This window comes from Pleurodeles waltl, chromosome 2_1 (genome assembly GCF_031143425.1).
Source record: "Pleurodeles waltl isolate 20211129_DDA chromosome 2_1, aPleWal1.hap1.20221129, whole genome shotgun sequence".
Classification (NCBI taxonomy): Eukaryota; Metazoa; Chordata; class Amphibia; order Caudata; family Salamandridae; genus Pleurodeles; species Pleurodeles waltl.
Genome location: NC_090438.1, coordinates 64,372,880 through 64,394,715, shown reverse-complemented (window position 1 = coordinate 64,394,715; position 21,836 = coordinate 64,372,880). Strand labels below are relative to the sequence as shown.

At 46.6% G+C, this 21,836-nt stretch overlaps 1 protein-coding gene across 1 annotated transcript in view; it reads left to right on the top strand.

Annotated features, from left to right (window-relative positions):
* Positions 1 to 14,028: 14,028 nt before the first annotated feature.
* STEEP1 (STING1 ER exit protein 1) overlaps positions 14,029 to 21,836 on the top strand; it is a 57,973-nt gene continuing 50,165 nt past the window's right edge. Inside the window, exon 1 of the mRNA XM_069210075.1 lies at positions 14,029 to 14,311. Coding sequence (XP_069066176.1) covers positions 14,188 to 14,311 — 124 coding nt within the window. The 5' untranslated portion in view covers positions 14,029 to 14,187. The remainder of the gene's footprint in view (positions 14,312 to 21,836) is intronic.

Below are 21,836 nucleotides of genomic sequence, written 5' to 3'. Positions count from 1 at the left end.
GACAGCTTCCTTATCAAGCCCATCAAAAAAAGTTAAACCCAAGAACTTATTACACTCTTCCAGATTTGTGGGAGTCCAGCAGGTAGCTTTAGAGAGGGGCTTAAGTCTGGCACTAATGTCCCTCAAATACTGCTCAGCATACAAATGAGTCTGCTCCACAATCTCACCCAAAAATACAACGTCCATAAACAATTGAAAGAAATTTATAGGCAAAAAGTTTTCAGTATTCACTTCACACCCTGTGACACCAATAAAGGCAGGCAAAGCAGGGTGCACCATGTTTGGGCCAACGCAAAGTTCAACTCTTCTAAGAGGAAGCCTTGCAGTCCCAGGCTGCAATCCAGATGCTTCTTGCTGCACTACTGACACATCAGTGTCCTCTTCAAAAACAGGTACTTCATCTGCACTGAGAGTGGCTTCATCATCAGATGATTCCTCTTATACAGAAAATTCACTGCCAGAATCTTGCACTTCCTACTCTGCCTCTGATGCAGAGTATGTCTCATAATCATGGTTAGAGGAAGGTTCAAAAAGTAAACCAATAAACTGCTGATCGGTAATCCTGCAGCTAGCCATGATCCTTACTAATAAAAGTTACTTGACTAATAAGTCAACAAAAACCAGCACTGTGTAAAATAAGTAATAAACAAAATGTGGCTTTGTCACAAAGACCTATATACTCAAAAATAAGACCACTCACTTGCCAGAGACAGCTAGACTCACCAGCACCTACTCTGCACAGACACAGCAATCACCAACGATATCCCACTAAAAAGGAAAACCAAAATAAAATTACACATAACACAATACACATAGTGCACAAATCCAAGGAGAATTTCACACACAATAAAACCTAAGCTAAATATTCTGCTATTATTGCACCATTTACAAAAAAACAAATTCATTATTTATGAATAAACTGGCTTGTAAAGGGAGGAAGACTCATACCGTGTATTTCTCTACAGCCAGACATATCAGTGGCGACGAGCGTGAGTCGAGTCAAGGCAGTCTCACGGGATCCGATCAACGGCACCCTCCTAAAATTGGCATGGACTTTGGACCCTGGACCTTGGAATGAGTGTTTGTCGGCAGCACGGAAAACTGAGATAAGTGTGCTGTGAAGATGGTGTTGGGTTACAATACCGTTGTTTTTGGAACTTTTTTTCTCTCGTACGTGTGCGACACCTGTACGCATGAGGAAACAACCTTGTTGCTTAGCAACGTGGACACGCGTTTGAGACCAGTGCGTGTACGATGAAAGGAAAGACAGCTTGGAAGGATACGTTGCAGGCAACAGAGTTGCTTAGCAACGCGACGCTATTATAGTATTGAACAAGCATTTGGAACCAGCGCGGAAAGGAAAGGAAGGAGGGGTTTAACTGCAGGGCGATGTGCGCTTATTTACAGTAACATTTATTTATGTAAATGCTGATGTAGAAAGCTGTAAAAGGAAATAGGAATACAAAAAAAAAAAAAGAGGAAAAAAAAAACCTCTCTAACAGAAAAGTATACAATGGCAACACAATCAATAACTCCACCACCAGTATTTTTACAACTTCCAGGAGAACCATGCATGGCTTGGGAAGATTGGAAAGATGCTTTTACCATCTATTTGGAGGCTATTGGAGGGGAGATATATGTAGAAAAGAGGAAGTTAGCACTTTTAAAGCACTGTCTTGGAGTGGAGGGAAGGAAAGTGTTGAAAACCCTACCGTTACAAGAGGTACAAGGGGGAGATTCTGATCAAGAGGAAGATGTGTATGAAAATGCCATGACGGCATTGGAGGAGAACTATGGAAAAAAAATGAACATTGTAGTAGAATGGCACAAGTTTTTCTCATGCGCTCAAAAACAAGGTGAGACAATAGATCAATATGTAAATAGTCTACGAAGGTTAGCCATTTCTTGCAAATTCAAGGATCTAAATGATGAGATTATTCGTGACCAGTTCATAAATAGACTAAAAGATATAAAAATACAAGAAAAGTTATTAGGTTTGAAAAATCCTACGTTGGACAAGACGGTTGAGGTCGCGAGACATATGGAATGTACATATTAGTATGTCAAAGAACTCAACAGCACTAATTCTGAAAGTAAGGAACAGAATGCAGTGGGAGAAGTGCGATTCACCAGGAAAAATAATGTGAATAAATTTGAAGACAGCTTTGGAAAAAAGAAAGAATGTTTTAGGTGTGGCAGTAACAAACATTTAGCGGAAGCAAAAGATTGTCCAGCCGTGAATACTAAGGGGGTCATTACAACATTGGCAGTAAAAGCCGCTTACCGTGCAGAAGACCGCCAACACACCGCCGCGGAATTCGGCCACAGCCATTATGACCCACAGCTCGGAATCCGCCTAAATCTATACAACCACACAAGTCCGCCACACCAAAGGTCAGTGATAAACTGGCGATAACAAAACCTCCACCGTCACGCCAACAGGAATATGCCCACACTATCACGACCCACGAATCCACGCGGCGGTCTTTCAACCGTGGTATTCCATTGGCGGTGCACACCGCAGTGCTCAAAATACACACACATTTACAAAACACATCCACATTGGACAAATCGAAATACACATACCTGATACACAAACACACACCACTCCCACACACCCAATACAATATAAAACACACACCCACACCACCCACAAACCCCTACGACAACAATTGCGACAGAAGGCCAGAGAGAGACACCACCAGCAACAACACTAGCATCCACAGGCACTCAACACAATCCCTCACACAACATCCACGCACCTCACAAAACACATCTCTAAATATCACCCCACACATCACAACACACACCACCCCACACATCACCCACACCACTCCATGGCACCGCAAAGACACCCCAGGTTTTCTGAGGAGGAGCTCAGGGTCATGGTGGAGGAAATCATCCGGGTAGAGCCACAGCTATTCGGATCACAGGTGCAGCACACCACCATAGCTAGGAAGATGGAGCTATGGTGAAAAATCGTGGAAAGGGTCAACGCAGTGGGACAGCACCCAAGAACTAGGGATGACATCAGGAAGAGGTGGAACGACCTACGGGGGAAGGTGCATTCCATGGTCTCAAGACACCAGATTGCGGTTCAGAGGACTGGCGGCGGACCCCCACTTCCTCCCCCAGAACTTACAACATGGGAGGAGCAGGTCTTAGCTATACTGCATCCTGAGGGCCTCGCAGGAGAAGCTGGAGGAATGGACTGTGGTAAGTCAAACCTTAAACTACCATATCCCCCACCCTACCTGCATGCTATCAATTACCCCCATCCTCGCCCTCACCCCCATCACTCCAACTCCTCACACATGTCCCACTATCACAAACCACACATCCCAAACCCAAGCCCTGCATGCAACACCGAAGCATGGACACCCATCACCAAAGCATGGCCACTGCACATACCCATACACCCCCCTAAACCATTATCACAGAAGGTCCCACATAAGAATGGAAGGACTGGGGTACAGGGACACCCACCCATTGCACACCATGGCACATACAGATGCAATAGTCATGCCTTTACACCCCTGCAGGACCCCTACCCAATGTCACCGGACAGGAGGGTCCAGAAATGTCCACTCCACCCATAGAAGAGGCCCACAGTGATGACAGCAGCTCTGTCCAACTGGATCTAGATGACCAGCCGGCCCATCTGGGACCTCGGGACAGTCGGTTCCCCTCACATTGGCACAGGCCACTACAGAGCTTCCCCCCTCTGGAAACACCAGCACAGCACCCACCCAGTGGGCCCATACCTCTGTCCCCAGGACACGTCAAGCAGCAGTGTGTCCACCTCTACAGGGAACCCAGGATAACCCACCACCCCAACAACACCAGGGGCCTGGGGTCAGTGGTAGTGGGCACACGGTTCAGGGGACAGAGGCCCAGGAAAACAGGGGAACTGGGAGGGCTGCTGTTCGACAGGGGGAGGACAGGCCCAGGGAACCCACTCTCCACAAGGCCCTCACCAACATCATGGGAGCCTTCCATCATTCCCAGGAGACGATGGCAACGGTACTGGACAAGTTTCAGGAGACCCAGCGGCTGCAGGGGGAACAATATTTTGGGGTTCAGGGAGGAACTCAAATCCATCAATTCCACCCTGGGCACCACTGTAGGGGTGCTGAAGGAACTCGTCAACACCAGGAGGGACACTGTGGCACAACAAGGGGCCCCTGACACTAGCCTGGACGATGAACTGCCCACCACGTCCGCCGGTGCTAGTGGACAGGAGGCACCACCACAGGACCACGGCACCAGCACCCCACCCCCTGCAGATGGAGAACCACCCCGCAAGCGGTCCCTGAGATCCAGGACAAAGACAGAGAACAATGCCAAGAAATTAGACCACACCGATTGTCATCCTTCTGTCCCACTTTGTCACCCTGTCCATACTTAAACTGCCCTACCTCAACTTCATATGCCCCTTTGGACAATGCACCTGTGAGACTAATAGGCTGGACTCTGCCATGGACATTCCTCTACCATCACCCCTGACCATTTTACAACCCCCTCCACTATTTGCCACTTAAATAAACACCCTTAAATCACAAAACAATCTCGAGTCAGTTTCTGCTTTCGAAAATGTGTATTTGCAATAACTGTGGAAAAATGCTATATCCAATGTAATGTCAACATACCTATGTCACACAGCTCTAGTCCATGCGGAAACAAAGCAGAGGTCACACAGTGGGACCCACATCTGTGAAATCGAAAGGGAAAGGGAAAGTGACAACTTAGTGTCCATACACTGGGTGAAAATTGACAGACAGATGAGAGGTAGAAGAATTAAATCAGATGTAGCAGGCAGTGTTGTCTTCTTACCTGTGTCTCACTGGAAGTATTGTTGGATCACCATGTTCCTGTTGTCTATGTCCTCTTCTTCTGCTTCCTCGTCTTCACTGTCCACAGGCTCCACAGCAGCCACAACACCTCCATCTGGACCATCCTCTTGCAGAAAAGGCACCTGTCGTCGCAAAGCCAAGTTGTGAAGCATACAGCAGGCTACGATGATCTGGCACACCTTCTTTGGTGAGTAGAATAGGGAACCACCTGTCATATGAAGGCACCTGAACCTGGCCTTCAGGAGGCCAAAGGTCCTCTCTATAATCCTCCTAGTTCGCCCATGGGCCTCATTGTAGCGTTCCTCTGCCCTTGTCCTGGGATTCCTCACTGGGGTCAGTAGCCATGACAGGTTGGGGTAACCAGAGTCACCTGCAAATGTTGAGGGACAACTGTTAAACACACACTAACTCTTAGGGACATCCCCAGACACCTAGTCACACTGTATTGGGTCCATGTCCTCACCTAATAGCCACACACTGTGCCTCTAGGGTTCCCCCATCACATAAGGGATGCTGCTATTCCGTAGAATGTAAGCGTCATGCACTGAGCCAGGAAACTTGGCATTTACATGGGAGATGTACTGGTCGGCCAAACACACCATCTGCACATTCATAGAATGGTAACTCTTCCGGTTTTTATACACCTGTTCACTCCTGCGTGGGGGGACCAAGGCCACATGTGTCCCATCAATGGCACCTATGATGTTCAGGATATGTCCCAGGGCATAGAAGTTACATTTCACTATAGGCAAATCCTCCACCTGAGGGAAAACGATGTAGCTGCACATGTGTTTCACTGTTATTTGAAAAGACCCACTTGCTAGGAAATGGAGTATTGACAGCACCTGCACTAGAGAGGGGATTCCTGTGGGATGGCGGATAGCTGACATCAGGTCTGGCTCCAACTGGGCACACAGTTCCAGGATTGTGGTACGATCAAGTCTGTAGGTGACAAATACATGTCGCTCCTCCATTGTCGACAGGTCCACCAGCGGTCTGTACACCGGAGGATGCCGCCATCTCCTCACCTGCCCCAGTGGACGTGCTCTATGGATGAGAACAGCGATCAGAAGGTCATTCAACACTGAGGTACGTAAACACAACTTCATAAGAAAATGTTTGAAAATCGACATATGGCTGTATTAGTGTTTAAGCAAGGCCTAGATATGTGTGACACAGTCAAAATTAATGCCATGTGGCCCCCTGAAATGGCGGCTGCCTGACCTGTAATGTGGGACAAGGGGATATGAGGTAACTGCGCTGGTGTTGTACACCGTCGCGGTAGGCGGTCGAAGACCGCGGTGCAATGCTGCATTGGTTAACATTGGACCCTATGGATCCCAGGAGCCAATGACGATGTATGTTGGTGTTGACGGTACGCACAGCCGCGGACGTCACCACCATTTTCTCTCTGTTCAATCACTTGATACCTGATCTTCGACAGCAGAGGACCTACACTGCAAGTGCTGCTGTGACCAAGAGACAATGGCTTGTGTGTCTGGGGAAAGGGCCCCTGCCTTCAGCACGGAGGAGTTGGAGAAACTAGTGGATGGGGTCCACCCCCAGTACGCACTACTCTACGGTCCTCCAGACAAACAGGTGAGTACACTGTGAGCATGCTGTATGGGCAATGCCTGTTTGGAGTGGTGTTGATGAAAGATAGGGGGGGGGAGAATGATGCGTGCATGATACGACGGTGAATGCATGTGCATCATGGCAAGGGTAGGGATGCGGGCCAATGACTGTGACGGTGCGGACGGTTATATCTTCTCCTTTTCCCTTGTACTATTCCTGTAGGTCAGCGCCCACCAGAAGAAGGATATTTGGCGTGCCATCACCAAGGAAGTCCGGACCCTGGGGGTCCACCACAAACGGAGCACCCACTGCCGGAAAAGATGGGAGGACATTCGCCGCTGGAGCAAGAAGATGGCAGAGGCCCAGCTGGGGATGGCCTCCCAACGTTGGAGGGGTGCCTGTCGCACCATGACTCCCCTGATATTCCGGATCCTGGCGGTGGCGTATCCGGAGTTGGATGGGCGCTTGAGGGCATCACAGTAGCCACAAGGGGGTGAGTACACTCTCATTCTGCTGATTCAGCGTGTAGTGGAGGTGTCTGGGTGGGGGAGGTGGGCTGTGGGTTCCCCTAGGCCAGGGTGAGTTTAGTAGGCAAGGTCCCATCTTAAGGCAGGTTCTGTGGCACCCCACCCCACCTGTATTCAGAGCCAACTACACCTAGTCAGGCTCCTGTGACTTCCATGTGTGCAGCAATCAGGCATAGGCCTTGTAACCCATGTCCCTGTGATTAAATAGGGAACTCTAAGTGCACGGCGTATTGCAGGGGGCTTCTGTGTCTGTAGTGTCCGCCAACAGTAGCGGTATTGGATGCACTCAACATGTCTTTCTTCTGTCTCCCCCCCCCCCTTTTTGTGGTCTCCCTGTTCTTGTGTGCATTAGCATCATCAGGCGGAGGAGCAGTGGCACTGAAGCAGGAGGGAGCTGCATCCCACATGGCCCTGGAGGGAGACACAACGGAGTCAGAAGCCACCAGTGGGACGGAGGGCGAGGGGAGCTCCACAGCGGGGACAGGAGCTGAGACCAGCGACATGGACTCCTCCTCTGATGGGAGCTCCCTTGCAGTGGCGGGCCCCTCTGTGCCCCCCGCATCAACAGGTACAGCCGCCACCCCCCCACCAGCACCGCCCTCCCAGCAGCCCCTCAGCGTGTGCCCTGTGGCTGCTCACCCAGGAGGGTGGGCATCTCCTTCGCCCCAGGCACGTCAGGGCTTGCCCCAGTCAGCCCTGCTGCCCTCAGTGAAGAGGCCATTGACCTCCTCAGGTCCCTCACTGTTGGGCAGTCTACCATTTTGAAGGCCATCCAGGGTGTAGAGAGGCAGTTGCAACAGATAAATGCATACCTGGAGGGCATTCATTCTGGTCAGGCAGCCCAACAGCGAGCTTTTCAGACTCTGGCCTCAGCACTGATGGCAGCCATTGTCCCTGTCTCTAGCCTCCCCCCTTCAATATCCTCCACCCAGACCCAAACCCCTGTACCTCAGCCTATCCCAAGCACACCATTAGACCAGCATGGACACACGTCAACACACAAGGGAAGCTCAGGCAAACATAAGCACCACACATCCCACAGGCACTTATGCAAGCATCATACACATGCAGACATACCAACAGCTACTGCCTCCACTGTGTCCCCCTCCTCCTCGTCTCCCTCCTCCCTCTCAGTCTCGTCTCCACTCACAACTGCATGCACTACATCTTCAGCCACTACCCCCATCACCAGCTCACCCACCACCATACCCCGCTCACGTGCAGTCACCACCCCCCTAACATTCACACATCCCCTGTGTCCTCTTCCAGTGTGACTGTGAGCCCACCTCCCAAGGTACACAAACTCAGCCACACACCCACCCAACAGCCATCCACCTCATGACAGCCTCCAGCCCATGCACCTTCACCCAAAATCAGCAAACGTACACCTCCTACAACCACTACCTCTTCCTCCACTCCCAAACCCCCTCCATCTACCCATCCCAGTGTGTCCAAAAAACTTTTCCTGTCCAACCTTGACCTCTTCCCCTCACCTCCCCCACCCATTCAGTCTCCTAGGGCCCGCCTTTCCAGGTCCCAACCCAGCACCTCCGCCACAACATCTGTGGGAAAAGTGGTGCCAGTAGTAACTGGCTTCTGGAGTACGCCAGGCAGCAGGGCAGCCAGTGTGCCAAGGAGCCAGACCACGGACAGTCCCCCACCTCAAAAGCACAAAATGTTTGCCAGTGCCCAGCGTGAGAGAGGCATAACATCGGAAAAAGTCTGCGAAAACCTACACGGCGGACAAGACCGCCACAGCACCGCTGAACAGGACACCGCCGCCACAAGCACCACTGCCGAGGACACCGCCGCCACCAGCACCGCTGAACAGGACAAGACACCGCCACCACCAGCACCGCTGAACAGGACACTGCCGCCACAAGCACCTCTGCCAAGGACACCGTCGCCACAAGCACCGCTGAACAGAACACCGCCGCCACAAGCACCTCTGCCAAGGACACCGCCGCCACCAGCACCGCAGGCCAATGAGCGCAAAAGCTTCCGACGCTACTGAGGCCGCCACGAGCAGGATGAATCACTCTGGGCACAAAGCCCCCTCCAGAACCAGTGGAGATTTACATCCACTACCTCTGTCCTTGGCAGGGTGATGCACTCTGGGCACAAAGCCCCCTCCAGAACCAGTGGAGTAAGGCATCCACTACCTCTGTCCTTAGCAGGATGGAGCACTCTGGGCACGAGGCCCCCTCCAGAACCAGTGGAGTAAGGCATCCACTACCTCTGTCCTTGTCAGGATGAAGCACTCTGGGCACGAGGACCCCTCCAGAACCAGTGGAGTAAGGCATCCACTACCTCTGTCCTTGGCAGGATGAAGCACTCTGGGCACAAGGCCCCCTCCAGAACCAGTGGAGATTGTTATTCACTTGAGAGACTGTGGCTTTGCACTCCCCAGGATGCAGCAGTGGGCAAACCCACCCACTGGAGCGACTTGAGAGACTGTGGCTTTGCACTCCCCAGGATAAAGCAGTGGACAACCCACCCACTGGAGAGACTTGAGAGACTGTGGCTTTGCACTCCCCAGGACAAAGCAGTGGGCAAACCACCCACTGGGGAGACTTGAGAGACTGTGGCTTTGCACTCCCCAGGATAAAGCAGTGGGCAACCCACCCACTGGAGAGACTTGAGAGACTGTGGCTTTGCACTCCCCAGGATGCAGCAATGAGCAACCCACCCACTGGAAAGAATTGTGAGGCTGTGGCTTTGCACTCCCCAGGATGCAGCAGTGAGCAACCTACCCACTGGAAAGACTTGTGAGACTGTGGCTTTGCACTCCCCAGGATACATCAATGGGCATGGAGCCCCCTCGTGGATCTGGCGTGGTGCACTCATCCGGCTGAGGTGCCCCTCCTTCACTTCCCCCTGAGGTGCCTGTTGTATTTCGATCTGATGCCTCTGCAGTGTTCTCTCCGTTTGGATCGGGTATCTTGTGTGGGCCTCGCCCATGCATTTTGGGCCCAGTGGTCCACGGACTATGAATGGTGCAATACCTGCACTACTAATCATGGTGTATATTTTGTTTATTGTGTATATATATATGTATATATTTGCTTACTGTATTTAGATATATTACAATGGTTCCACTCATTTCCTTTTGTCTTTGCATTCTTCCGGGGGGTTGGGGGATGTTACTGTAATGTATAGATATGCATTGGTGTGTGTGTTGTAGTGGGTGAGGGTCGGGTGGGGGTTGGGGTGTTGAGTGTGCGTGTGTCCCTTTGTTTTTGCCTCCCCCCTCCACTATGTCGTAGGTGCAGTACTCACCGTGGTCTTCGCCGCCGGCGTTGATGATCCTCGTAGAGGAGCAGGAAGACTAGCGCTGGCAGATTTTGGAGTTCCGGCTCCATGGTGCCCTCCTTCCTCGTGGAGTGTGTAGAGGTGAGCGTTTTCCCTTTGAAATGGCTGTTTCCGCAGTGTTTTTATCCGCGGTGAATCCACCCCGGAAAAGGTGGCGGATTGGTAGGTTGTGATTCTGTGGGCGGTACATTGTGTACAATGCCTGTCTGTTGGCGGGCGGTGACCGCCGCGCTGTTTGTTTATACCGCCGTGGCGGTCGGAGTGTTAAAGTGGCTGTCTTTGTTGGCGGTTTCCGCCACGGTCATAATTCCAATTTTTTTACCGCCTGCCTGTTGGCGGTCTTACCGCCGCTTTAACACCATCCGCCAGGGTTGTAATGACCACCAGAGTGTTGAGATTGATGCATGAAGGGCATGGGGGCATGTCCGCCATGAAAAAGAAGGTTTGGGCGGGTTTTTGGTGGCCAGGAATGGACAAACAGATTGAAAGGTATGTAAGAGATTGTGTTGCGTGCACGTGTAGTGACAAGTCACATGTGCTGCTGGAAACAACTATCAAATCGAGAGAATTACCAGAGAGAGCGTGGGAGAAGGTGGACATTGATATATGTGGTCCCTTTGAGTGTTTGGGATGCTCAGACAGGTTTGCTATAGTTATGATGGACTATTATTCAAAATGGCCGGAAGTGGCGTTTATGAAAGAGGTGAAAACGTGTAATGTGATAGCGTTCTGCAAGGAAATATTCAGAAGGAAAGGATGCCCTGGAGAGATTGTTAGTGACAATGGGCCACAATTTACTTTGGGTGAATTTGAGGGCTTTCTCAAGAAATGGGGAATTGAACATTGCAGGACACCTGTGTATCATCCAAGGGGTAATGGTATGGTTGAATGATTTAATCGCGTGTTGGGAGAAAACATTCAGTTAGCTCTATGCAACAATTCTTCATGGGAGACTCAGGTCAGGGACATGCTATGGAGTTACAGAACAACACCACATAGTGTGACAGGTGAAACACCATTTTTGTTACTAAAGGGGAGAGTACCATGTACAATGGCTTTGCCAGCGTGGATGGTGAAAAACAGAAAATGGGTGACCAATCCTGAGGAGATTAGTCAAAGGGTGAAGAAGTATCAGCAGCAGTATGAGTCAAGACACAACAGTAAGGTTAAGAGAGAACAGTCGGTATGTGAAAGGGGTGTGTGGGTGAGAGTGACTATGGGGAATTTGGCAAGGAAGGGTGAATCTAAATTGACGGAACCGAGATGTGTGATAAAGGTGAAGGGAAATTGTGTTAAGTTATCGGATGGTAACTGGTGGTATATGAGGAGGACAGTGAGGTGTTCGGAGGTGGAAATAAATGAATGGATGAAGAGGAAGGGAATTAGTGAGGTACCGGTGGAAGGTGATATAAGTGTGGCTAAAAGATCCAGCGAAAGGGTTAAGGAACGGTCAAGGTTATTGAAAGACTATGTATGCGATTAGAGTTGTGTTAGCATAAATATGCATAAAGGAAATGCAGTTAGAGTAAACATGCATAAAGAAAATGCAGGTAGAATTGAATGGTTATGTAGTTACCAAGATTGTTATGCATGATATTATTTTTGTCGTTTTAATTATTGTAGGATTGGGGATGTGTTGTATTGTATAGTTACAGTTATTATATGGTGTATCTTTAAGGGTTGATGGAGCCCGGCTGTCTCCCAGCAACATGGGGGGTTCTGGAATGTAGGGAGACAGAGGAGAAGTGGTTGGTGCAGATGACAGCTGGGCCAGGATCTTATTTATGAATAAACTGGCTTGTAAAGGAAGGAAGACTCTTACCGTGTATTTCTCTACAACCAGACATAGCACAAGCCACTACGCAAACAGCAGATCTAACACTGCTGAAACCGCAAGCAGGAATCAACACAAAAAAATCAAAAGTTTTGCACTAGAATAAAAAGTAGAAATAAACATTACAATCGCAAATGCAAAAAATTCACCAGTGCACACACACCAAGCTGGGGGGCGGATGGGCCTAAAAATATGGCAAAAACATTCACCCCTTAAAGAGAAGCGACTGTTGCCCAAGGGGCTGCTCCCCACAACAACATAGTGAATAAAACATCCCTGGTGTCTAGTGGTTTCTATCCCCTTGGGAGCAAATGGCCCAAAAAAGGAGTGCAATTTTCCCCCAGCGAGGGGCAGAAACAGCCAAAATATGTGCCCCCTATAGGGAGCAACCCTGGCCCAAGGGGCCGATCCCCTAAATTGCCAAAATATAAAATCCCAGGAGTCTAGTGGTTATTGCCTTCCTTGGGGGCAGATGGGCCTAAAAAAAAAGAGGCCAATCTGCGATATGCCCCCAAGAGGGGCAGAAACTGTCAAAATGCTTGTCCCCAAAGGGGAGCCCAAGGGGCCACTCTCCATGCACCACAATCACATGCATGCGCACACATACAAAGAAAAATCCCTGGTGGCCCATCGGGTATTCCTACTGCACGATCGTAACGGCATGCACGATTGTGCAGCAGGAATACATGTCAAAGAGACACCGATGGAAAAAAAAAAACGTTTTTTTCCCGCAGGTGCCTCTTTGAAACTCCCCAACCCCCGAGAACATAACTCACCTTTTTCTCTCCCACCGCTGGAAGCAAATGGCTTCCAGAGTGGCTGGCCTGCTCTGATGACACCAGCGCGCAGGTTGGGCACTGATGTCATCAGATCACCGGGGGTGTGGGGTGGGGTTGAGTGGCAGTGGAAGTTGTTCCGCTGCCATCCCTAATGGGGGGTATAGGCAGGCGGCCACGGGGGGAGCCCCAGCGCTGTCCCCCTGGGTAGGTGCTAGAACTTTCAAGGGCAGTCTGACGCACAGGTCCACTGCGGTATAGGACGGAACCCAGCCATCCGACTCATGGAAGGGGTCAAAGCATGTTTCTGAGACTGATTTAGATTACCCTGACTGTTAACTTGTAATACAATTTCTTAACTTTATTCCTGATCTGCATTGTATAGTCAAATCTGTTACACTTTTAATTGGAAACTGTTGGACTGATTCTATCTCCCTATATCAGAGGTTCCCAACCTGTGGTCCGGGGACCCCTGGGGGTCCGCAAAGCCTTCTCAGGGGGTCCGCGACTGCTAAGAAAATTAAAAAATATGAACAAATATTGACAAATTAGGTCCCCTGCTTCCAGTAATGACTCAGACAGGGGTCCCCGGATTCCAATGATGATTCAGTGGGGGTCCCTGGGTTCCATTAATGTTAAAGAGGGGGTCCACGGAAATCAAAAGGTTGGGAACCACTGCCCTATATCACTCGAGTCCACTCAAAAGGTCCATCACGTGACCGAATTTAGTAGAGTGGCGGGGACTGCATTACTTGTTTTGCTAAAATGTAATCCCAAATTAGTTAAATTGAGGTGTACTGGCCTGTGCAATCTTGTATGCAAAAGAATAATAAAATATTATTTTCTAGAATGAGCCAATCCAAAAGTCTTAGCCGGACCTGCCCAGAATAAATCACACTTCGAATCCGATCACTGTGGTACTCTCCATTTCGTAAAATCAGAGTGTCCTGCCCTGCTTTGACAGCTCTAAAACTTTGACACCTCAACAATCTGCTTTGACAGCTGTCTGCTCTGGATGTCAGGTTCCGCCTGACAGTGCTGGCGTGCGTCTCAGAAACACCGGAATTAAATCCTCTGGTACTGCGCATGCGCGTCAGTCTCAGCACAGGGCCTCACGCGATGACGTCACAATCCACAGCCCACATCTTTACATCTGGCGTGATGACCTCACACTTCGCCGCACAACATGAGAGTACTGTACGTCGCGTTCCCTTGACAGCGCCCGTAGCGGAAGTTTGTGTGTAGATAGAGTTGTTTCACCGGCGCTCTGACGTCATTCGGACGCGCCTAGTTCCCGGGACTCGAGGAAGATGCCGAAGGTGGTCTCGCGCTCGGTGGTGTGCTCGGACACTCGGGACCGGGAGGAGTACGACGATGGGGAGAAGCCGCTGCACGTGTACTACTGCCTGTGCGGGCAGATGGTGCTGGTGCTGGGTGAGTGTCAACGCCGGGCTGCTGCCTCGGGGGCACTCGTGGAGATGTAGGGCATCTTGGCAGGGGAGACACATTGAAGCCAGTGTATACGCGCAGGCTCGCCATCCCAGAGGGGCTACCCCCTGTCCAAAAACTGAGACGTATGGTGGCTCACGACCAGGGGGTAGTGTGGCTCATGTCGTCGTTTGTAATGCTTTCAGGTGGTCCAAATATAGCCAATATCATTTGTTTACAAAATAGCAGCTTTACACTTGTAAGGAGAGAAAAAGCGAGTATCTAAAGAGCGTTGGTGCTCAAAAAGCAATAATTAGATAATCTTAAAACGCATTCATTGCGATTCTGGGCCACCCTGCAGTGATCACAACTTTTATATCGTGTGTTAATTTGACGTGTGTGAGTATGCCTTGTCAGAATGTATGCGTCCCTGCCCAGCTTTAGAATGGCATAATACGTGCAGGTTTCTCTGATTGTGGAACACTGTAACTGGGTATTTGCTAGTTGTAACATAGTAGTTGTGTTATGTCATGCAGCTTTCTGTAGAGCACTATTGCGATTACTGTAGTCTTGCAGTTAAATTGGAGTTTGTGTATGGTCACACCACTTATGAGGGGGGAGGTGATCCTGTCACAGCAGCTCTCTATTTACTCTCTAACTCTTGAGCAGTGGGAATCCAAACACCACTCAGTGTGGCATTGCATCAGCACACCCATCTTGGGAATTCTACATTTTGGTGTCCACCCCTGAAATAATGATATTGGCATATAGTGGCCGTCACAGTGCTCATTGGCATAATCGTGGGCATGTCTCTTATAAAGGCCTCAGAATATTGTCTTTGACATTTTGCGTTCCGTAGTATAATAGTGGCCGTGGCATGTTCAGGGGTGTGATATTTGATAACATATCTACTTGTCCATGCGACAGGTTTCTTCGTAAATCTACTTGTCCTGTAAATATATATATACTTGTCCCTTTGGTGCCATGTAGTGGGGTGACAAATTATGACAGCAATCTCTTTATGTAAGAGCTCTCAACATATCCTCTCTGATTATTCCAGGGTTACTACTATAGTAGGCCATGACTATTTGCAATTTCAATCCCTACTATAGCAATGTTCTTATTTTGCCACCTTTCCACAGATCTACATACTGGAACTGAAGGAAACAGTTAGCAATAGTTCCAGGGCTGGAATGCCTTTAAATCTGCAAACCTACTAGTTTGCATGTTTTAAGGATTTTTAGCAGCTTTTCTCTAATCTTTTCCCATAATGAGAAAGGTTAGAAATTTACTATCTGACAATGGCAGAAGTAGAAGTTATTTCAGGGTCGGGGAAAAAAGTGGTTGGAGGGAAAGTGAACTTGTAAACACTCTATAGATTTTCACATGAGCAAATCTACACATGGATATTTGCTGGTGCTAAAATACAGTTCCCAGGTATTTTCTAGGAGTCCAATTTCCTGGTCCATTCTTGAATTCATTGAAGCTACTTAGTCAAAGACATATACCATGGGTGCACTCCTGTGACTTTGTTTAAGGATAGGGTCCCTAATTAGGTCTGGTGTTAACAAAGATATTTTGTTTTTATTAAATTTCTATTTAGATATTGTCCAGTTTTACCAGGTGCTGTGCTGAGGGGGCCCCTTCTAGTGAGGCTGTGGGACCTTCTGTTATGCCACTGGTGGCCATGTGTGCTTTTTAAGACCATAACAAATTTTTTTTTTGCCAGTGTTTGTTACAATGGTGAGGACCTGACAGCTTCCACAACAATAAAGTGTTACATAAGCCATGTTAAAACAAGAAACGCAGTGATGGAACCAAAAAACGCACACAAAAAACATTGGATCTGTTGGCTTTGCCAGTGCTTGTTTATTTTCATGCTTCCCATTATCTTGTTGAAAATGGTTACACTGATCTTTCCATTAGGAATGTTGTTTGGAAATACTAGCATGCATCAAGACATTTAACTAAGTTACGCTTCAAAGAAATAGCACCTAAAATTTCATACTTTCATTTTTTTCTGAACTTTTTATTTTGAAAGCAAAGAATCACAACTCTTGCTCACAAGCTTCTGTAAATATTTGCATATAATCAGAGAACATCCTGAGAGCATTATACTTAGCCTAATATTGTTGAACTTTTCAAATGTGTGTACACTTTTTTTTTTGTTTTTAATAATACTGGGATCACTGCCAGTAGTGCAGTGTGACCTTAAAACGTTTATTTACAGTGCTCACCCTAATAATGAAGGCTTTTCATTAATGAACCATAAATACAAGTTCGAACAGCATTAACAAATGGAAGCCCATATTACCCCAACTGCAGACAGTTCCCTTCTCTCTACATTGGCAGCCTAAGGGTTTGTGCTGCAGGCGGTTGGGCCTACTTGTCGTAAGGACAAAATAAACATGAGAATTTTTTGCCCTTGACCCCAAATAATATGTCCTGGGCGTTGGGTGCTAGGAATTCCACACCCCTGCATATTGTAGGCATACTTGACATATTGTTCCCCCGTTACCAATCTGATGATGAATGCTGACATATAGGCGACATTGACATATTGTACCAACGTAGTATTGTGACTGCCATCCTTACAAAATAATGAGATCGCAGGCAGCATAATGGTGTGCACGCCATCTTAACTTACTATGGATATATATTTCAATATACTTCTGAAATTCATCTACTACTCCCCGCATCCTAACAGATACATTTAGACCTATCTAAAAATAACAAACACTTAATTTTTTTCAGTGTAGAACAAAAAGCCAGCATTCATAAGTCTCCGATGACAGACTGAATTCACTCCTATAGTTTTCATGCCTGTTAAGACACCAATTAGTATCCAGTCTTACATACCTGTATGTAAAATTAGAAACCTTAGAAAATCAGAAACTTAGTCAGTTTGGGCCTGAGATTCAGGTTTGCAGCAGCACAGCCTGCCTTGGTAAGAAATACTCTTAATGGTCTCTGAGAAACAATTGTTCCTGTTTATCAATATGGACATTTTCAATTACTATGAGGTATGTTATTCTTCAGTAAAAAAGATATTTTACAAGTGGAGGAATCTCACTGTTGCCAGTTAACCAATGATAGCAAATTTGCCCCAATAGCAGACTCAACGCTACTAGGGATCTCACAGAACCCCAGGTCTACATAGAACAGGCCTCAATCCATACAATAATAATTTACGTTCATTATTCTAGCATTAGCATAGAAACAGCTTTCATGAAAGAGTAACCACAAGAAAATCTGTTCTCTGCTTAAAGATCATTGGCGCACAGCTTAATTGTTTTATAATAGCACCTGAACGAAGCCCAAGACATCTGGAACAATGTGTACAGATAACGTTGCACAGTGATATGCTTGGTGAAAAATACACTTTGCTGTTAACCATAAGAATCTCATACCAGCCACCCAGCACGATAGTGAACGATTGATGATTTGGGTCGCCTTTGTAGCTGCAGAAACTGAATGTCTTGATGACATTGAGTCCACCATGAATTGCTCTCTATACCACTGCAGTCTAAAGGGAAATGTGAGACTGCCTTCCAACCGCCAAAGTTCAGCCAAAACTGGATCGTGCTACAGGACAAGGACCCAGATTGCACTAGTAAATCTATTACTGAATAGCTGAAAACAAAAGAATCAGAATTTTGGAATAACAGAGTCTAAAGGATAGATCTCGGCCCCATTGAGATACTGTGACAATAGCCGTCCATAAACAAACTCATTCAAAGATCACTGAGCTTAAGCAGTTTTATAAGAGGAGAGGCCCAAAATTCCTCCCAAATGAATTGAGAGATTGCTGAACTCGTACACAGCCATTTACTTTGTTATTACTGGTAAATCTGCTTTCCTTTTTCCTGATGACTAATTATAAATCCTGTGGGTTGTCGGATTTGGTTGGATTTATGGATGTATCTGTGAATGAACTGTTCATCATCCTGTAAGAGGTTGTGTTGGCTTGGCACAACATAAAGCATTGGAATATTTTGCTTGGTCCATAAAAGTTCACTTTTTGCTGCCTTTTCATTCAGATTTTCTTGTGAGGATTTCCTGTATTAGTACTGTCCATGTTGTGTTTGGTGGTAAAGAATCAATGCTTTACGTTTGCTAGTGAAATGTGCCAGTCCAATTCAGTACTGTTGGTGCCTTATTCTTATTCTTTCCACCTATGCAGATTTGGAAGATTATGCCCTTTGTCTTTCATGAGGTTAAACATCTTGCTGTCTCAGCACTAATGGGTTATATCTCTTAGCTATGACAATACCTTTGATTTTACTCCTCACAGAGCTCTGCTGTCTCGCTTTCAAGTGAGAAATAATAATCTGGCTAGATGGCTCGCTGTGATCCTTAGCTACAACTCTCCTGAAAGACCATCACCAGCTTTGCATTGAGCTAAGAATATCATTCAAGTTATTCTGAACTGTTCGCCATTGTAGTTAGGCCGAGGCTACTCTTATTTATTTTCCACTATAGTTGCCTTATTTACCTTCACGGTTCCTATGATCCTCTAAAGCCCCCTGATGCTTCCTAATTTCAAACACAGCTGATTTGGTGGCCAACTTTTTTCTCCCAATGCTCGATCCGTTCCAAGCAAATTTCTAGATCTTCTTAAAACCTGCCTGTTTACTTTTTCATAAATAGCACTTGCATGTCAACTAAGGAAGGCTGGAGCCCATCCTTGGTATTGCTTGGTAAAATGGGGGTCCCGGCATAATTACAGTAACTCCTGGTATATTGTGGGTATCCATGGTTTGTTTCCTCACTGATATACATTTGTGAACATTCTAAAAAATAATGTTATAAATTCTGGTTTATCGTGAATATCCTTGGCATAAAACGATCATGATTCAGGAGTCTATTCATGTGTTGAACTTGCACATATGAGTATTGTATTTGAACATCTGTATAGCACTTTATATCTCTGTCTGGCCTGCGGAGCGTTCTGATTGTCATTGGATCCTGGGTGTACGTTGAGATGTTTGTATGTATGGTGTTGGCTGTAGTAAGACCCATGTGGGAGACGTTGGTTCAGGTGCATATGGTTCAAAGACGTGCTCCAAATATGTTGTGACTTTTATTGTTGTGCATGGAGCGTTAAAGAGGGAGCAGGCGCACAGGCATAGTTGTACTTCCCGAGATACAAAGGCATGCGCCAAACATAGTGTGATGCATATTGCTGCACGTGAAGTGTTGTGAAGAATGTAGTTGAATAGACGCACCAAGGTACTTGCCCAGTTTTATACATCTGTTTTGTGTTGAACTTGTAATAGCAAACATCCAGTGGTCCGCTTGTTGTAAGTTATTCCTTATGGTTCTTTGCATTGAGGGCTGTTGAGCTTTCAAGCTCTTTAGAAGGATTTTTTTTATTATGCAGCAATGCATAACAATAAATAACTACCAATGGAATTTCTATACATGGGAAGCTAGAAAGCATAAATATCCCACAGCCTATATAATAATTTTAAACAAAAGTGCAAGATGCCTAGGGCAGTAGATCGAGCTGCAAAATCCTAAAGTACAAAGTGCATGGCACTTACATAGCCTATGGATTGCAAAATCGTAAAGTACAAGGTGCATGGCAATTCCGTAGCCTATGGATTGCAAAATCCTAAAGTACAAAATGCACGGCAATTACATAGCCAGTAGGTTGCTTCTGTACAAAAGTGCAAGCTTGGCATGAATTATAGCATGCGATGATCCATCATCTTTGAATTAACTGTAACTTTGGCATCTCATTAGAGATTGTTTAGCATTATAAGAAAATGATCAAGAATTCCAGATTGCCTTAGATTAAAAAACACGGCTGCCCAATTCACTAAATCGAAGGCTTTCTCCGCGTCCATAGTTAAAATAGCAGTTTTCTCTTGATTATTAGAAGAAGAAAAAATTGCTTGTATTAAAAAGTTTGTATTTGCGATGATCTGCTGATTTGGCAAAAATCCACTCTGATCCTTGTGAACCAATCTTTGGGCAAGGGAAACAATACGAGAGGTCAGATTTTTGTAAACGATTTATAGTCTGAGTTCAAAAGACGAATATGTCTGTAGGAATTAACGTTGGTTGCGGGTTTATCTTTTTTGAGGAGGTTGACTATGATTGACTCTTTGAAAGGTTTAGGTATGGTTGTACCCTCCCTATATTGATTAAGCAAATCTGATAGAAACGAGACCAGCTTTTTGGCAAACATTTTATAGACCTCCGTGGGAATACCATCACTACTTCAGTCTCTGGCATTGGGCATGTCTTTGAGTGCCCCCACAACCAATGCAGCCTGAATAGTCTCTGTAAGTACATCTTTCTTGTCCCTAGTAACCTGAGGTAAAGTGAGTGTGTTAAAATACCATTCCAACCTGGATCCTTGAAGTAAGTCTGTTACCTCATATAGGTTTCTATAGTGGCTAACAAAGACTTTGGCTAGCTCGTTATGGGCCTTCGTCAAACACGTGTGACAGGATTCCCAATTGCACTGATTTCCTACCTAGTTTTGTGGACCAAGAAATACATTTGCCAGTGTGTTTACTTTCTACATAGATTTTTTTGTTGCTAGGCTCTGTGACTGCTAATTTCTTTAACAGGAAAAATGTATGCAATTCCTACCCAGCTCTAGTGATATTTTCCTTTTGCGCCTCTACATTCCCTACACGTTAGCAATATCTACTGCTGCTTGCTATGCTCAAACCCTACTCTTGTGTTCCCTGTTTATATGAGCCTGAAAGGCTATGTCATGGCCACTATGACATGACTCCGAAACATGGTCTGAAAGGCCTCCCACACCACTGGATTCGGAGCTTTATTAGAATTCGTCTGAAAAAAATTATTAATAAAAACTTTAGTAATTTCAAACCTAAGTCTAATCAGACAAAGATTTATCAAATCGTCATCTGGGTTTTTCTTTCTGTGTGACATCTAATTCGCAAAGAAGTAGGACAATTAAATGGTCAGAAAAAGCATTTGCTCAGATGTTAACTGCTCCCCACATAATAGACCGAGAAAGTAGATAAAAATCAAAACTCGAGGCACTAGTAGATTGGCATGAAAAACAAGTATGCGGGGTGTGTCAAGATAGTCTACACGCCAGGGATCAACCAATGAAAACTCGTGCTTAAAGGGCTGACCGTGTGAAGGGAGCAAATATTGTGTCACACAGTTGCACCGTGTGAGTTTGCAGGTCTGCAACATGTACAGCAAAGGATGGCAGCCTATGTGTGCCTGTTTGTGTGGACTCGCTGATAGCCATCTTTGAATGGTTTTCAATTTTTTTAAATAATGGATAATGGAAACACCTTTCAAAGGTGTCTGCTCCTGCAGTGCCTAGGTGGAATACAGATCCTTTGCTAACTGCAGGTGGCGGTCTGGTAGCTGTTTCTGAATAGCTACTGGGCTGTCACAAAAGTAAAAAAAAAAAAGTAATACACAAAATGAAAATGTAATGTTTCTTTTGAGTACAAAAAATACATTGAACCATCAATCCTGCTGCTGAAGGTCACTATTTTTTCTAGGAGGAATTGCACATTGTGCACAG